General features: G+C 44.4%; 1 protein-coding gene across 1 annotated transcript in view; it reads right to left on the bottom strand.

Moving 5' to 3' along the window:
- The window catches only part of LOC125687598 (maltase-glucoamylase-like), a gene marked incomplete at its 5' end in the record, with an annotated part of 85,852 nt that extends 68,510 nt beyond the window's left edge, over window positions 1-17,342 (bottom strand). Inside the window, 11 exons of the mRNA XM_048932797.1 lie at window positions 1,149-1,303; window positions 1,919-2,035; window positions 3,187-3,358; window positions 5,471-5,588; window positions 6,641-6,725; window positions 6,910-7,023; window positions 7,589-7,708; window positions 9,781-9,912; window positions 13,285-13,410; window positions 14,426-14,538; window positions 17,243-17,342. Of these exons, the coding sequence (XP_048788754.1) occupies window positions 1,149-1,303; window positions 1,919-2,035; window positions 3,187-3,358; window positions 5,471-5,588; window positions 6,641-6,725; window positions 6,910-7,023; window positions 7,589-7,708; window positions 9,781-9,912; window positions 13,285-13,410; window positions 14,426-14,538; window positions 17,243-17,342 (1,352 nt within the window). The remainder of the gene's footprint in view (window positions 1-1,148; window positions 1,304-1,918; window positions 2,036-3,186; window positions 3,359-5,470; window positions 5,589-6,640; window positions 6,726-6,909; window positions 7,024-7,588; window positions 7,709-9,780; window positions 9,913-13,284; window positions 13,411-14,425; window positions 14,539-17,242) is intronic.
- Between the last annotated feature and the right edge of the window lie 1,159 nt (window positions 17,343-18,501).

Below are 18,501 nucleotides of genomic sequence, written 5' to 3'. Positions count from 1 at the left end.
CTAATAGGATTTCAATGGGAACTCAATGGGATTTCAGTGGGATCTCAATGGGATCTCAGTGGGAACTCAATGGGATCTCAGTGGGATCTGAGTGGGATCGTGATGGGATTTTAGTGGGATTTCAGTGGGGTCCTAATGGGATTTGAATGGGATTTCAATGGGATCTCAATGGGATTTCAGTGGGATCTCAATGGCATCTCAGTGGGATCCTAATGAGATTTCAATGGGATTTCAGTAGGATTTCAGAGGGATTTCAGTGGGAACTCAGTGGGATCACAGTGTGATTTCAATGGGATTTCAGTGGGACCTCATTGGGACCTCAGTGGGATTTCAATAGGATCCTGATAGGATTTCAGTGGGATCCTAATAGGATTTCAGTGGGATCTCAATGTGATTTCAGTGGGATTTCAGTGGGAACTCAATGGGATCCTAATAGGATTTTAGTGGGAACTCAATGGGATCTCAATGGGATCTCAGTAGGATCCTAATGGGATTTCAGTGGGATCTCAATGGGATCCTAATGGGATTTCAGTGGGATCTCAATGGGGTCTTAATGGGGTCCTAATGGGATTTCAGTGGGATTTCAGTGGGATCCTAATGGGATTTCAGTGGGATCTCAATGGGATCTCAGTGGGATTTCAGTGGGATCCTAATGGGATTTCAGTGGGATCTCAATGGGATCTCAGTGGGATCTCAATGGGATCTCAGTAGGATCCTAATGGGATTTCAATGGGATCTCAATGGGATCCTAATGGGATTTCAGTGGGATCCTAATAGGATTTCAGTGGGAACTCAATGGGATTTCAGTGGGATCTCAATGGGATCCTAATGGGATCCTAATGGGATCTCAATGGGATTTCAATGGGTTCTCATAGCCACAAGTTGTACCAGAGGAGGTTCAGGTCGGACATGAGGAAGCACTTTTTCTCTCAGTGCTCAGGCGCTGCCATGGCTGCCCAGGGAGGTGGGGGAGGCGCCGTCCCTGGCAGCGCTCAAGAGGCGCCGGGACGAGGAGCTGCGAGCTGTGGGTTGGTGCTGTGGGGGCAACGGTGGGGAGGAGACGAGTTATGGGTCGTTTGCAACCTTGTGATTCTAGGATTCTAGGGTTCCATGAAGAAAAGAAGGGGAGGGGAGGATTTGGGACTGACTCGTGCATGAGGGGCCGCGCCACCGTGTCCCCCTGTGTGTGAGCTTTGTAGAAGAGGGTGTAGAGGTAGGGCAGCAGCGTGTAGCGGATGTTCAGGTAATGGATGGAGGATGTCACCAAAATGGAGTCGGCGCCGAAGTAGGCTGGGTCCTGGGGCTGGAAAGAGAGAGAATTGGGGATTTTTAGGGCTTTTTTTTGGGGTACAAACTGGGGGCAAAGAGCACGGCTTGAAATGTGGAAAGGAAGATTTGGGGTGAAACGTTGGGGATTGGAAAGGATGGAGGATGAGTTTGGTGTTGAACGTAGTTCAGCTGTGGGATGATGAAAGTCGTGGAATTAACACCAAATATTCGGGGGGAAAAGGGTTCCTAAATAGGAATTGCTAAAGAGAAATGTCTAAGAATTTCTGAAGGAATGGAAATTTCAACGGGGAGAAAGTGGAAATTCTTGACAGAGAGGAAGTGGGAATTTCATTGGAAGAAAAAAAACCCATGGAGATTTTGAAAGAGAGAAAACGGAAATTTCTAAAGAGGGAAAAGAAAGAAATTTCCAAAGAGGAGAAAATGGCATTTTCTAAAGGGAGAAATGGAAATTTCGATAGAAAATGGCAAATTCCGATGAGAGAAAACAGAAAATTTCAATGGGGAGAAAACTGAAAGTTGCTCCAATTTCAAATCGGTTTCACCGGCCAGTGGTAGGAATTTAATTTTGCGATTTCATTCACAGCACTGAGATGCAAGGATGGAAATTGGGGGCTTTGGGGGCACTTACGGAGCAGAGCTCGGTGTTGTGGTTCCTGGAAAAGGGGTAAAATGCTCCCACCTGCATCCAGCGCCTGCACAGCTCCTCCGTCGTGTTCTCAAAGAACCCACAGATGTCAGCGCCGACCTCAAACACGGAGCAAAGCAGGACATAAATGAGGACAAAGGCGCCGAAACAAACCAACATTAAAAAATATATCTAATCATAATTAAAAAAAAAAGGGTTTCAAAACTTCAAAATCCAAATTTCAGAATCCGAATTTCAAAATCCAATTTTCAACAGCTGATTTTCCGAAACCCGAATTTCTAAACCTCAACATTTCATAACCCGAATGATTTCAAACCCCAAATTTCTAAACCTCAACGTTTCACAACCCGAATGATTTCAAAACCCGAATTTCTAATCCTCAGCATTTCATAACCTGAATGATTTCAACATTTCAAAACCCAAATGATTTCCAAACCCAGATTTCTAAACCTCAACGTTTCACAACCCGAATGATTTCCAAACCCGAATTTCTAATCTTAAGCATTTCAAAACTCGAATTACTTCAAAACCAAAATTTCTCAACCTCAACATTTCAAAACCCGAATGATTTCAAAACCTGAATGATTTCAAAACCCGAATTTCTAACCCTCAGCATTTCAAAACTCGAATTACTTCAAAACCCAGATTTCTAAACCTCAACATTTCAAAACCCGAATGATTTCAAACCCCAAATTTCTAAACCTCAATGTTTCAAAACCCGAATGATTTCAAAACCCAAATTTCTAATCCTCAGCATTTCATAACCTGAATGATTTCAACATTTCAAAACCCAAATGATTTCCAAACCCAAATTTCAAAATCCATTTTTCCCCCCCCCAATCCGAATTCCAAATTCCACATTTCCAAATCCGTTTTTCAAAGCCCAAACATAAAAACTCAGATTTTCCAAACCCAACCATCAAAATCCGAGGATCCAACCCGGTTTTCAAAACCCGGAGCTCAAAACTGAGTTTTCGAAACTCGGTTCTCAAACCCAATTTTCAAAACCCAAATTTCAAAATTTCAAAATTTCAGAGCCCAGTTTTCAAGCTTCCAAATCTGGCTTTGAGAAATCCGTTTTTTCCAAAATCTGGATTTCAAAACTCGGATTTCAAAACAGAATTGGGGTGAATAAATAAATCATCTTTGAAGGCCGTCCCATGATCCAAAGAGCTTCGTGCAGACGGATTTGTGCCCAACAAATTCTCACAAATCGGTTAAAAGCTACAAAAAAAGAGATAATTTCATACATAGGGGATCCCAAAGAGCCCGAATTCCAGAATTCCGGGGATCGACCACTTCAGCTGGTCCCATGATGCCGTGTTGTCGCCCAGCCAATGCCCTGAGTACTTCCCCGACCCCACAAACGTCGACCTCGAGAGGAGGAAACTTCGTTTGCCAGGAAACACGGCTTCAATGGCCCTAAAAAAAAACACAAATGACCAAACAAAAGTCCCTCAAAAAGGCAGAATTGGGTAAAAAACAATAATAATAAATAAACCAAAATGACCAAACAAAAGTCCCTCAAAAAGGCAGAATTGGGTAAGAAAAATAATAATAAATAAACCAAAGGATTTTGAGTTACTGCCAGCAGCGCCTTCAGCTTTCAAAGCTTCCAAACAATTCAAATTTCAAGGTGAATTTCAAACTTTTCAATTCAAAGTTTGAGGTGAATTTGAAACATTTTGATTCAAATTTCAATCTCAATTTGAAAGATGTCCGGTTAAATTTCCACATGAATTTGAAAGATGTCCACTCAGATTTCCACATGACTTTGAAACGTTTCGGCTCAAATTGCCGACATCCGTTCAAATTTCAAGGAACGATTCAAATTTAAAAAAACAAACAAAAAAAAACAAACCTCCATTCAAAGATCAATTCAATTTTTTAAAAATCCATTTAAATTTCAGCTCGAATCCTCCAAAACTTAAATTCTAATTAAAAAAAAAATCAAATATCAATTTAATTTGAACTTCAAAGCATCTCATTTGAATTTCAAAACATTCCATTCAAATCCGAATTCAGATCTCAAAAAATTTCCGCTTGGATTTCAAATTTTGCAATTCAGAATCCGGAAGTTCATTTCCTGTTTCAAAATGCCATTCAAATTTCAACTCATGTTAATTCTGCTGACGAAAACGACTAAAATCACAAAGACTTCACAGTGAAACTCAAAGCCCCTTATCCCAATTTTAGAACGTTTTCTTCAACTCCGAATTTGGATCCCAAAAATTTAATTGGAGACTTCAAAATCCGGGATTCAGATGGAAAAAATGTATCTTGAATTTCAAAGAGAAATTCAAAACGTGATTGAAATTTCCATCCATTAAAAAAAAAAAGAAAAAAAAAGGTTAATATCAAGGATTTCAATTCAGATTTCAAAGGATCTCATTCGAATTTCAGAACATTTTGTTCAAATTTCAGTTCTGGTCTCTAAAATTTCAGCTCAGATCTCAAAATTTCCACGCGGATCTCAAGATTGCCGGATCAGATTTGAAGAATTCATCTCCGATTTAAAAAACCAAATTCAAAATACGACGCAATTTTCCATCCGAATGAAAAACAAACAAACAAAAAGAAACAAACCGAAATCTCCAGGATTTCAACTCAGATTTCAAAACACCTCAACCCAATTTCAAAACATTCTGTTCCAATTCCAAGTCAGATCTCAAGAATTTCGGTTCAGGTCACAAAATTTCCAAATCTGATTTGAAAAATTGATTTCCGCTTTCAAAATGAAATTCAAAATACGATTCTGTTTTCCATCCTAACGTCAAAAAAAAATGCCAACAATTAAAATCTCCAGGATTTCAGTTCAGATTTCAAAGCACCTCGACCCAATTTCAAAAGATTTTGTTCCGATTTCGATTCTGACCTCTAAGATTTCAGTCCAGATTTCAGAGTTCCTGGTTCAGAACTGAAAATTCCCCACTCAGATCTCAAAATATCAAAACCAGGTTTGAAAAACGGGTCTCCAATTTCAAAGTGAGGTTCAAAATACGACTCAAATTTCCACGCAAACTTATGAATGACTACGAATACATAAAAGCAGATTTCCACACAAATGTGTTTAAGTCTATAAAAACAATTAAAGCCTTAAGGATTTTGAACCGGATTTCCAAAGTCCTCATTGCAATTTCAAAACATTTCATTCCAATTCCAATCGAAATCTCGTAACTTCCCAGTCAGGTCTCAAAGTTTCCCATTTCAAGACATCAAAACCAGAACTGAATTCTGATTTCTGATTGCAAAACGCGCTCCAAAAAATGATTCACATTTCCAGGCGAGTTTTCCACACAAAATTTTCCCTTCAGGTCTCCAGAATTTCCCACTCAGATCTGTGAGAATCACTTCCACTTTTTGACAGAGAATCAAAAACGATTCCAACTTCGATCCCAGTTTCAAGAGATCCCATCCCTGGACGCCCACACCTTCCCGATTTGCGCTCCTCATTAATTAAAACCAATCTTAATGAAGGACAGATGTTGTACTGCCCCTTTTTTGGGGGGAGGGAGGAAGAGGAATTGTCCTTACTGCTGCGTGGAGAGGATCATGGAATATCCGTAGAGGTTGTGGGTGTCGTACTGACGGCCCCACTGCTGCACTGCATCCATGCACATCGTCTTCGAGAACAGCAGCCGCTCCACCACGTCTGCCATCAGAGACCCAATTAACTGCCGTGCTGCTAATTAGAACCTCCTGCTTTCCAACCTCTCTATATTAAATCCTCTTATTTTTATAAAACTTCTGCTTTTAAACCTGTCATTTTTAAGCGTTTGCCTCTCCTCTCCTCTCCTCTCCTCTCCTCTCCTCTCCTCTCCTCTCCTCTCCTCCCCTTCCCTCCCCTTCCCTCCCCTTCCCTCCCCTTCCCTCCCCATTTCCAAACCTTCCCATTTCCAGCCCTACCAATTATCAACCCTCCACATTTCCAAATCCTTTCAATTTCCAAACTTTTCTATTTTGAATCCCCCCAATTTCCAAACCCTCATTTTCCAAACCCCCCAGTTTCCAAATCTTCCCATTTCCAACCCTCTCAATTTCCAAACCTCCTCATTTCCAAAGCCCCCAATTTCCAAACCTCCTCATTTTCAAACCCTCCCCATTGCCAACCCCCCCCAAATTTCCACCCCCCCATCTCCAACCCTCCCATTTTCAACCCTCTCAATTTTCAAACCCCCCCAATTTCCAACCCTCCCCATTTCCAACCCTCCCCATTTTCAAACCCTCCCCATTTCCAAACCTTTCTATTTCCAAACCCCCAATTTCCAACACTTCTCATTTCCAAACCTTTCTATTTTCAAATGCCCAATTTCCAAACCTCCCCATTTCCAAACCTCCCCATTTTCAAACCCTCCCCATTTCCAAACTTTTCCATCTTCAAACCTCCTCATTTCCAAACCTCCAAATTTCCAACCCTCCCCATTTCCAACCCCTCCCATTTTTCACATTTTCACAGCAAACCTCTTTTTAAACCCCATCCCAAAACTCCATTTTCAATCCCTCCCATCCTCACCCTTCACCCCCAAACCCTCCGTCGCCAACCTCCCAATTTTCAAACACGTCTCCACGCTTCGACTCATCCACGCTTTTTGTGACACCCAAACGACAACGAACCCCCCCCAAAATTGGCAGCAAAGCGGCTCTGCCTCCCTCCCACCCCCCCGAATTTGGAGTTTTTCACCCCCCAAAATGCTTCAGACTCACGGGGGGTGTAGGGGGGGAAGTTCCAATCGTTCTGCTCACAGCCGTCGCGGGATCCGGCCACGAAACTCGCGACCTCATTCATGTCCTGCCAAAGAGGAATAATTAAAGCAGGAGAAATGGGGAGAAGATACAAATGAGGAGAAATGAGGAGATAAAAATGAGGAGAAATGAGGAAAAGATAAAAATTGGGGTGGGGGTGGGGGTTTAGGGTTAGGAAATGGGAGTGGGAATGAGGAAGATGATGAAAATTAATAATTAATCCCCCTTACGATCCAGATGCCGTCGTAGGGAACCATGGAATGGAAGATTCTGCACTCCTCAACCCACCAGCTGGTGACTGCAGGGTTTGTGAAGTCGGGGAACACCGTTGGGCCGGGCCAGACCTGGGAAATGGGGGAAAAGGGGGAAAAATGGGGGAAAATAAGAAGGAAAAAGGGAAAATGAGCGCCTGGGGAAGTGGGGAAATGATGGGAAATGAAGGGGAAATCTGGGAAATGGGGAGGTGGGAAAGAAAGGGGGGAAAGAAGGGAAATCTAAAGATGGGGAAATAATAGGAAACAGGGGGGGGAAAAGGGGGGGGGGGAAGGGGGGTGGGAAAGGGGGGGAAAGGGAGGGTAAGGGGGGGAAAGGGGGGGGAAAAGGGGGGGAAAGGGGGGGAAAGGGGGGAGGAAAAGGGGGGGGGAAAGGGGGGGGGAAAGGGGGGGGGAAAGGGGGGGGAAAGGGGGGGAAAGGGGGGGAAAGGGGGGGAAAGGTGGGGAAAGGGGGGAGGAAAAGGGGGGAGGAAAAGGGGGGAGGAAAAGGGGGGGGAAAGGGGGGGAAAGGGGGGGAAGGGGGGAAAAAGGGGGGGGAAAGGGGGGGGAGGAAAAGGAGGGGGGAGGAAAAAGGGAGGAAGGAAAAGGGTGGGGGACCCCCAAGATCTGAAGGTCTGACCTGCAGGGATTTCCTCACCTCTCCCACCAGCGCTGTGACGCCGTCCGACGCGTTGACCCAAACTTTCTGGCTCTCTCCTCTCTCGTAGGTTTCATAGGGTGACCCATCTGAGAGGGGCTCCGTGCTGATGGCGGCGTCCTAAAATGGGGGGGGGAAGGGGGGGAAACCGACTGAAATAATGAGAGAAATGACTCCCAAAAGCCTGGGTTTGTTTTTGAAGGAAATATTGGCTCCTGTTTAACAGTGAGTTTCTGTATTGTGCGAATTTTGTGGTGTCAGTGTGAGCTGTGCGGTGTTTGGGAGGGAGGATATGAGAAAGGAAGATGAAGGAGTGAAGGAAAAGGGGGAAAGGGGGGAAAAATGGAAAAGGGAGGAAAAAAAAGAGAAGTGAGAAAAAAGTGTGAAGGAAAAAGAAGAAGGGGGGGAAAGGGGAGAGGAAAAAGAGGAGGAAATGGGGGGGAAGGAAAAGGGGGGAGAAGGAAAAGGGGGGAGAAGGAAAAGGGGGGGGGGAGGAAAAGGGGGGGGAGGAAAAGGGGGGGGGAGGAAAGGGGGGGGGGAGGAAAAGGGGGGGGAGGAAAAGGGGGGGAGGAAAAGGGGGGGAGGAAAAGGGGGGGGAGGAAAAGGGGGGGGGAGGAAAAGGGGGGGGGAGGAAAAGGGGGGGGAGGAAAAAGGGGGGGGGAGGAAAAAGGGGGGGGAGGAAAAGGAGGGGGGGGAGGAAAAGGGGGGGGGAGGAAAAGGGGGGGGGAGGAAAAGGGGGGGGAGGAAAAGGGGGGGGAGGAAAAGGGGGGGGGAGGAAAAGGGGGGGGAGGAAAAGGGGGGGGGGAGGAAAAGGGGGGGGGAGGAAAAGGGGGGGGGAGGAAAAGGGGGGGAGGAAAAGGGGGGGAGGAAAAGGGGGGGGAGGAAAAGGGGGGGGAGGAAAGGGGGGGGGAAGAAAAGGGGGGGAAGAAAAGGGGGGGAAGAAAAGGGAGGGGGGGAGGAAAAGGGGGGGAGGAAAAGGGGGGGGAGGAAAAGGGGGGGGAGGAAAAGGGGGGGGGAGGAAAAGGAGGGGGGGGAGGAAAAGGAAGGGGGGGAGGAAAAGGAGGGGGGGAGGAAAAGGAGGGGGGAGGAAAAGGAGGGGGAGGAAAAAGGGGGGGGAGGGGGGAAAGGAGGGGACGGAAAGGGGGGGGAGCAGCAGCACTGGGAGGATGGTGAGGTTGGGATCCAGGATTGGTGTCACTGTTGGATTCAGGGCTTGGAACGGAGCGGATTTCACTGACCGCTGCGCAATTTCTTCCTCCGGCCACCAGGGGGCAATAATGAATAAAATTTGCTGCTCTCTTCGAGCGTTTCTCGCAGGAAGAAAAAAAGGGTAAGAAGGAAAAAGGAAGAAATGGAAAATAAAAATGAGAAGGGAATGAAAAGAAAAAGGGGAGGGAAAAGAGGGAAAAAAGGGGGGAAAAAGGAAGAAGAAAGGAAAAGGAAAAAGGAATAGGAAGAAAAAAAAGGAAACAGAATAGGAAGAGAAAAAAAACAATGAGGAAAGAAGGAAAAAGAATAAGAAGAAAAAGAGGAAAAAAGGATAAAGGGAAAAAAGGAAAAAGGGGAAAAAGGAAAAAGGGGAAAAAAGGAAAAAGGGGAAAAAAGGAAAAGGGAAAAAAAGAAAAAGGGGGAAAAAGGGAAAAAATAGGGAAAAAAAGAATAAGAGAAAAAAAAGGAAAAAAGAATAAGAAGAGGAAAAAAATGAAAAAATGTAAGGAAAAAGGAAAAAAAGAATAAGAAAAAAATGGAAAAAAAAAGAATGGGAAGGAGATATAAAGAATGAGATGATAAAAAAAAGAAGAAAAAGGGGAAAAAAGGAATAGAAAAGGAAAGAGGGGGATAGAATAAGAAGAAAAAATGGAAAAATAAGGAAAAAAAAGAAAAAGGAATAAGAAGAGAAAGGGGGAAAAGAAAAAAGAAAAAGGGGAAAAAGAGAAAAAAAGAAAAAATAACAGGAAGAAAATGGAAAATAGAATAAAAAGAGGAAGAATGGAGAAAAAAATAAGGAGAAAAAGGAAAAAAAAGAATAAGAAGAAGAAAAAAGGAAAAAATAAGAAGGAAAGAAAGGAAAAAAGGGATAAAAAAGAAAAAAAAAAAGGAAAACAGAATCGGAAGAAAAGGGGAAAAAAGGAAAAGGGGGAAAAAAGAATAAGAGAAAAATGGAGAAGGAAGGAGGAGGAAGAGCTGCTCACCAGGATGATGATGTATTTCTGGTTGTGGGCGTGCAAAAAGCTCTGGAAGTCGGGCAGATCCTGGAACTTCACCTTGTCGTAGGTGAAATCCTTCTTGCCATCCATGGAGTCGATGTCGATGCACTGCACGTCCTGGGGAGGAGGGGAGAAATGGGGAGAAATGAATGGGGAGAAATGGAGGGGAGAAATGGAGGGGAGAAAGGAAAGGAAGGGGAGAAAGGAAAGGAAGGGGAGAAAGGAAGGGGAGAAAGGAAAGGAAGGGGAGAAAGGAAGGGGAGAAAGGAAAGGAAGGGGAGAAATAATGGGGAGGGAAAAATGGGGAGAAATGGAGGGGAGAAATGGAGGGGAGAAATGAAATGAATGGGGAGAAAGGAAAGGAAGGGGAGAAAGGAAATGAATGGGGAGAAAGGAAATGAATGGGGAGGGAAAAATGGGGAGAAATGAAGGGGAGAAATGGAGGGGAGAAAGGAAAGGAAGGGGGAGAAATGAAAGGAAGGGGAGAAATGGAGGGTATGAAGGAAGTAATGGTGGGAAATGGTGCAAATTGGGGAGAAATTGGGAGAAAAAAATGGGGAGAAATGGGGAGAAATAAACGGAGAGAAGTAAAAAATGGGGAGGGAAAAAAGGGGAGGGAAAAAATGGGGGGGAAAAATGGGGGGGGAAAAAATGGGGGGGAAAAAATGGGGGGGAAATGGAGGGAAAAAATGGGGAGGAAAAAATGGGGGGGGAAAAATGGGGGGGGAAAAATGGGGAGAAATGAAGGGTATGAAGGAAGTAATGGTGGGAAACAGTGCAAAATGGAGAGGAATAATGGGGAGAAAAAATTGGGGAGAAATGAATGTGGAGGAAAAAATGTAGAGGAAAAAATGGGGAGGAAAAAATGGGGAGGAAAAATGGGTTGAAAAAATGGGGAGAAATGAAGGATATGAAGGAAGTAATGGTGGGAAATGGTGCAAACTGGGGAGAAATTGGGAGAAAAAATTGGGGAGAAACGAGGAGAAAAAAAATGGGAAGAAGTAAAAAATGGGGAGGGAAAAAAGGGGGAGAAATGAAGGATATGAAGGAAGTAATGGTGGGAAACGGTGCAAATGGGGAGAAAAAAAGGGGGGAAAAAAGGGGGGAAAAAAAAAGGGGGAGAAAAAAAGGGGGAGGAAAAAAAGGGGGAGAAAAAAAAGGGGGAGAAAAAAAAGGGGGAGAAAAAAAAGGGGGAGAAAAAAAAGGGGGAGAAAAAAAAGGGGAAGGAAAAAGGGGGGAGAAAAAAAGGGGGAGAAAAAAGGGGAGAAAAAAGGGGGAGAAAAAAGGGGAGAAAAAAGGGGGAGAAAAAAGGGGGAGAAAAAAGGGGGAGAAAAAAAGGGGGAGGAAAAAAGGGGAGGAAAAAAAGGGGGAGGAAAAAAAGGGGGAGAAATGAAGGATATGAAGGAAGTAATGGTGGGAAATGGTGCAAATTGGGAGAAAAACCTGGGGAGAAATGGGGAGAAAAAAGCAGTGGTGTGGAATTGTGTCGTGGAATGCGTTTTGCTGACCTTGCCAGTAGGGGGCGCGCGGCCCCCATCGCAACAGCAAACTTTGCTGCCGCCCCTGAGATCCCTGCCTGACCTGCAACGTTTGAGCTCGAGTCAAACCACAGTAATCGATGCGCTGAAAGGAAGGGAGCTGGGCAGGGGGGGAAGTGGCCCCACGTGAACACGGCGGGGTTCCAAAAGGCCACGCGCTGCGTTTGGGTCGGGGCAACGCCAGGGATTTGTACAGAATGGGGGAAGATCTCCTTGAAAGCAGCCCTGCAGAGGAGGATCCCCCAGGTCGGAGGAGATGGACGTGAGCCAGCAGCTTGCAGCCCGGAAAGCCAGCGGTGTTCTGGGCTGCATTAATAAAAGGGCGGCCAGCAGGGAGGGGGGAGGTGATGGTCACCCTCTACTCAGCTCTTGTGAGGCCCCATCTGCAGCACTGAGTCCAGGTCTGCAGCCCCCAGAGCAGGAAAGATGTGGAGCTCTTGGAGCAGGTCCAGAGGAGGGCAGTGAGATGGTCAGAGGGTAATAAGGATGGTCAGAGGGTAATAAAGATGGTCAGAGGGTAATAAGGATGGTCAGAGGGTAACAAAGATGCTCAGAGGATAATAAAGATGGTCAGAGGATAATAAAGATGGTCAGAGGGTAATAAAGATGGTCAGAAGGCCACTGAGATGGTCAGAGGGTACTGAGATGGTCAGAGGGTAATGAAGATGGTCAGAGGGGCACTGAGATGCTCTGAGGGTAATGAAGATGATCAGAGGGCGAAAAAGATGGTCATAAGGCCACTAAAAAGGTCATAAGGCCACTGAAATGCTCAGAGGGTAATAAAGATGGTCAGAGGGGCACTGAGATGCTCTGAGGGTAATGAAGATGGTCAGAGGAGCACTGAGATGGTCAGAGAGTAACAAAGATGGTCAGAGGGAAACAAAGATGGTCATAAGGCCACTTGAGATGGTCAGAGAGTAACAAAGATGGTCAGAAGAGCACTGAGATGCTCAGAGAGTAACAAAGATGGTCAGAGCAGCACTGAGATGCTCAGAGGGTAATAAACACGGTCAGAGGGTAACAAAGATGGTCATAAGGCCACTGAGATGCTCTGAGGGTAATGAAGATGGTCAGAGGAGCACTGAGATGCTCAGAGAGTAACAGAGATGGTCAGAGGGTAACGAAGATGGTCAGAAGGCCATTAAAATGGTCAGAAGGCCACTGAGATGCTCAGAGGGTAATGAAGATGGTCAGAGGGCCACTGAGATGCTCAGAGAGCAACAAAGATGGTCAGAGGAGCACTGAGATGCTCAGAGGGTAATAAAGATGGTCAGAGGGTAACAAAGATTGTCAGAGGAGCACTGAGATGCTCAGAGGGTCATAAAGATGTTCAGAGGGCCACTGAGATGCTCAGAGGGTAACGAAGATGGTCAGAGGAGCACTGAGATGCTCAGAGGGTAATAAACACGGTCAGAGGGTAACAAAGATGGTCATAAGGCCACTAAAATGGTCAGAAGGCCACTGAGATGCTCAGAGAGTAACAAAGATGCTCAGAGGAGCACTGAGATGCTCAGAGGGCTGGAGCCGCTCTCCTATAAGAAAAGGTTGAGGGAACTGGGCTTGTTCAGCTTGGAGAAGGGAAGCTGCACAGAGAGACCTCACTGCGGCCTTCCAGTACTCAAAGGGAGTATAAATAGGAGGGGGGATGGCTGTTTGTGAGGGCGGATGGCGATAGGACAAGGGTTTAAAGCAAGACAGGGGAGGTTGAGGTTGGATGTTAGGGGGAAGTTTTTCCCCCAGAGGGCGGTGAGGCACTGGCACAGGTTGCCCAAGGAGGCTGTGGATGCCCCAACCCTGCAGGCATTGGAGGCCAGGCTGGATGTGGCTCTGGGCAGCCTGGGCTGCAGGTTGGCGACCTGCACACAGCAGGGGGGTTGGAACTGGATGATTATTGTGGTCCTTTTCAACCCAGGCCATCTGTGGTTCAGTGATTCTATGAGTTTGGACTCACGTAGGGCAGCCCGACGGCTCGGTTCCGCTCCACCACCGCCTTCACTTCATCCAGGGAGCCGTAATCATAGCGGCTGAGCTGGAAGCCGAGCGACCAGTAGGAGGGCATCACCGGCATCCCGACCAGCTGGGGGAAAAAAAACCCAAAGAGATCAGGGCTGGGGGGGGACTGACACCTTCTGCACCCCAAAATGGGGTTAGAATGGGATATGGGTTGTCCCAATGGATTTGGGTGCGCCACTGGACGACCGGGTGTCCCAAATGGGTCTTGGGTGCCCCAATGGGATTTGGGTGTCCCCATTGGGGAGTTTGGGTGTCCCCATGGGTTCTAGGATGCCCCAAACAGGATTTGGGTGTCTCCAAGTGCTACTGGGAGCCCCAAATGGGATTTGGGTGTCCCAATGGGTTCTAGGTTGCCCCAGATGGGATTTGGGTGCCCCAGTGGAGCATTTGGGTGCCTCCATGGATCCTAGGATTCCCCAGATGGGATTTGGGTGCCCCAATGGGGGATTTGGGTGTCCCAATGGGTTCTAGGATGCCCCAAAGGGGATTTTGGTGACCCAATGGGGGATTCAGGTGTCCCAAATGAAATTTGGGTGCCCCAAGGGAGCATTTGGGTGCCCCAGTGGGGGGTTTGGGTGCCTCCATAGGTCCTAAGATTCCCCAGATGGGATTTGGGTGATCCAATGGGGGGATTTGGGTGCTCCCATGAGTTCTAGGATGCCCCCAAAGAGGATCTGGGTGTCTCCAAGTGCTCCTGGGTGCCCCAAATGGGATTTGGGTGCCCCAATATGGGTTTTGTGTGCCTCCATGGGTTTTAGGGTGCCCCCCGGGGGGATTTGGGTTCCCCCATTGGCCACTGGGTGCCCCAAGTGGGATTTGGGTGCTACAAATGGATTTGGGCATCCCTGGGTGGGATCTGATTGCCCCTAAGGGGAATTTGGATACCCCCAGGGGTTCGAGGGCTCCCCAGATGGTATTTTGGGGAACTCCAAATTTGGGCGCTCCCACGCAATATGAGGATGCCCCTAAATGGGATTTGGGTGCCCCCCAGGGTGACTTGTGTGGCCCCAAGGGGAATTTGGGTGCCCCAAATGGGTTGCTGAGTGCTCCAGATGGGAGATTTGGGTGCACACACCCACCTTGACGTACTCCTGCACCACGTGCTCAGGGGTGTCACCCAAAATGACATAAAAATCCAGGACCCCCCCGATGGTGCGATAGGTGACGGCCGGGGTCGGCTGCACGACAAACTCTGCAAGGCAAAATCCCCCCAGAACCAAATCAACGCGTTGTTCCTGAAATATTGGTTCGCTGGTGTGAAAAAATCTGGGCGAGGAGAAAAGATTGAGCCATGCCAGAAGGAAACCCAGCAGCAGAATTTCTCATTCATTTATCAGGTTTGAGAGATGTGTGAATATTTTGGGATTCGGGCGCCCATCTCTAAGGACAACGAGGGGGAAACTGTGAGTGCAGCAGGAAAAAAAAAAAAAGCAGGTTTAAATTTAAATCTCAAAGCTTCACCCTCAGCCTCAAGCCCCAAACCCAAAACACCCCCCAACGACCCCCCAAATGAAAGCCTCAAACCTCGAATCTCAAATTCAGACCCCAAATCCAAATCACAAATTCAGTCACGCAGCCTTAAGGCTCCAATTCAAGGTTGAATTCTAACCTCAAACACAAATTCAAACCCTCGAACCCAAATCTCAGACCTTAAACCTCCCACTTCAAGCCTCAAACCCAAACCTCGCGCCCAGATCTCAGATCCCAAACCTTAAATCTCAAATCCTGTATCCCAAATCCTCAGTCTCAAGTCTCAAACCCCAAACCTCAAATCCCAAGCCTTAAACCTCAAATTCTAAACCTCAAATCTCAAATCCTACATCTTAACTTAAAATATCAAACCCAAATCTCAAATCTCAAATCTTAAATCTCAAACTCAGACCTCAAACCCAATTAAACCCAAACCTCAAACCTTAAATCTCATGCCTTAAATCTCAAATCTTTAATCTTGAATTTAAGCCTCAAACTCGAATATTAAACCCAAATCTGAAACCTTACATTCAAGCCTCAAAACCAAATCTTAAATCTCAAATCCTGTATCTCAAATCTCGTATTTTGAACCTCAAATCCCAAACCTCAAATCTCGAGTCTTCCATCTCAAACCCAAATCTCAAATCCGAAATCCTAAATCTTGAATTCAGATCTCATATCCTAAGTCTCAAATTGAAATCTCAAACCCAAATCTCAAATCTTGAACCTTAAATCTCGGATTCAAACCTCAAACCTGAAAATTAAACCCAGATCTCAAATCCAAAACCTCAAATCTCAAACCCAAACTCAGACTTGAATCTCAAATCTTAAATCTCCAATCTTCCATTTCAAACCCAAACATCAAATCTCACATCCTGCATCTTAAAATCTTAAATCTTAAATTTCAAATTCAAATCTCCAACTTCAAACCCAAATCTCAAATCTTGAATCACACATCTCGAATTCAAACCTCAAATCCAAATATTAAACCCAAATCTCAAATCCAATACCTCAAATCTCAAATCTTGAATCCTAAATCTCGAATTCAAACCTCGAACCCGAATATTAAACCCAAATCTCAGATCTGAAACATCAAATCTTGAATCCAAATCTCATCTCAAACCCAAATCTTAAACCTTGAATCTCACATCTCAAATCAAGCTTCAAACCCGGAAATTAAACTCAAATCTCAAATCCGAAACCTCAAATCTCAAATCTTGAATCTTAAATCTCAAATTCCAACCTCAAACCTGAATATTAAGTAAAACTCAAAGCTCAAATCCGAAACCTCAAATCTGAGAGCCTGAATCTCAAATCTTAAATCTCAAATCTTCCATTTCAAACCCAAACGTCAAATCTCACATCCTACATCTTGAATTAAAATCTCAAATGCCAAATCTCAAATTCAAATCTCCAACTTCAAGCCCTACATCTCAAACCCAAATCTCAAATCCTGAATCTCACATCTCAATTTCAAGCCTCAAACCCGAGTATTAAACACAAATCTCAAATCCAGAACCTCAAATCTCAAATCTTGAATCCTAAATCTCGAATTCAAACCTCGAACCCAAAAATTAAACCCAAATCTCAAATCTGAAACCTCAAATCTCAAATCCTGAATCTTAAATCTTGAATTCAAACCCTGAACCCGAAAATTAAACCCAAACCTCAAATCTGAAACCTCAAATCTCAAACCCAAATCTCAAACCTTGAATCTCAACTCAACTTCAAGCCTCAAACCCGAAAGTTAAACCCAAATCTGAAACCTCAAATCTCAAATCTTGAATCTTAAATCTCGAATTCAAACCTCAAACCCAAAAATTAAACCTCAAATCTGAAATCCAAATCTCATCTCAAACCCAAATCTTAAACCATGAATCTCACATCAAGCCTCAAACCCAAAAGTTAAACCCAAATCTCAAATCTTGAATCCTAAATCTTGAATTCAAACCCTGATCCCGAAAATCAAACCCAAATCTCAAATCTGAAACCTCAAATCTCAAACCTTGAATCTCAACTCAAATTCAATCCTCAAACCCGAAAGTTAAACCCAAATCTGAAACCTCAAATCTCAAATCTTGAATCTTAAATCTTGAATTCAAACCTTGAACCCGAAAATTAAACCTCAAATCTGAAACCTCAAATCTGAAACCTCCAATCTGAAACCTCAAATCTGAAACCTCCAACCTGAAACCTCCAACCTGAAACCTCCAACCTGAAACCTCCAACCTGAAACCTCCAACCTGAAACCTGCCAGCTTACATCCCCAAATCGCCCTGCGGCGCCACCTCCCCCCATCACCCCCCCAAAAAAAACCCAACCAAATTATCATTGCAACGATCAGAAAAAGCCCGAGGTCCAAAAATATGGATGGAAAAGCCCCAAAAAAGAGAGATTTGAGGGGCAGGGTTTTGGTGGAGGCTCACCCATGGGGTTGCTGTTGAGCAGGAAGACACCCAGCGAGGCCCCCGAGTTGTCCTCCAGGCACAGGAAGAAGGTCTGAACGCCGTAGAGGTTCTCCACGTTCTTGGGGTGAAAAATGAGGAATTTGGTTAAAAAATGAAAAGAAAAAAAAAGGATTTTTTTGGTGCTCTGTGAATTGGAGCAGATTGGAATCAAGGCAGAAATGGGGGGAGGTTTTTTATTCGTGGGGGTTTTGGAGGAGCTTCGCACAGAAATCGGCTCTGCGTTCTGGTTGCTGTTTTGATATCGGGTTTTATCGGTGGGGGCGATAAATTGCAGCCTTTATTAATACCCGTAATTAATAATTGCGGTGATCATTAATATTCATGATGTCATTATTTATAGGGATCTGTGGTGACAGCTTCACATAGGAAGGTGGTAAACTGAGGCCATTGCCAACAGCTTGCAATTACTGTAATTATCATCTTATTAGTAATAATGATGGCACATAGGAAGCTGATAAACCCTGGTCATCGTTAATATTTTGTAATCACCATTAGTTGTGATAATTATTTGTTAGTAATTATTTCATATTTTTATTTTTTAAATATTTTTAAATATTTCTATGTTTTATTCTACGTTATATTTTATATTTTATTCTACATTTTATTTTATATATTTTATTTTATTTTTTTGTTTTATGTATTTTATTCTATATTTTATTTTATTTTTTATTTTATGTATTTTATTCTATATTTTATTTTATGTATTTTATTCTATATTTTATTTTATATATTTTATTTTATATATTTTATAGCTATATATATGGAGATAATTAATTACGGCGTTACAAAGGTGACCACTGGGGCCATCATTAACACGCCACAGTAATTCTTAATTATGGAAATTATTTAATTATTAGTAAATATTGACCAGAAGCTCCTTTTGTCTCACACTGAAATGGAAATTTCCTTTTCCTAAAAAAAAAAAAAAAAAAAAAAAAAAAAAAAAAAAGGGGGCAAATTTTCTTTTTTCTCAAGAACAAAAACCAACAAAACGTCTTTTTTTTATTTCATTTTTTCTTCCCATTTTCTTCATCACAAAAAAAAAAAAATTAAAATTTCTATTTTCTCAAACGAAACCCAAAAATGGGAAGGGGGGGGGGGGGGGGGGGGAAGAAGGACCAAATTATGCAAATATTGACCCAAACTTTTCTTGATTTATCATCAAAATCCAAAGAGATTGAGAGATGGGCAAAAAATGGACCAAACTGTGCAAAAAT

Source organism: Lagopus muta, unplaced genomic scaffold (genome assembly GCF_023343835.1).
Source record: "Lagopus muta isolate bLagMut1 unplaced genomic scaffold, bLagMut1 primary scaffold_111, whole genome shotgun sequence".
Classification (NCBI taxonomy): Eukaryota; Metazoa; Chordata; class Aves; order Galliformes; family Phasianidae; genus Lagopus; species Lagopus muta.
The sequence above is the reverse complement of the archived record's forward strand: the minus strand, read 5'-3'. Positions and strand labels throughout refer to the sequence as shown.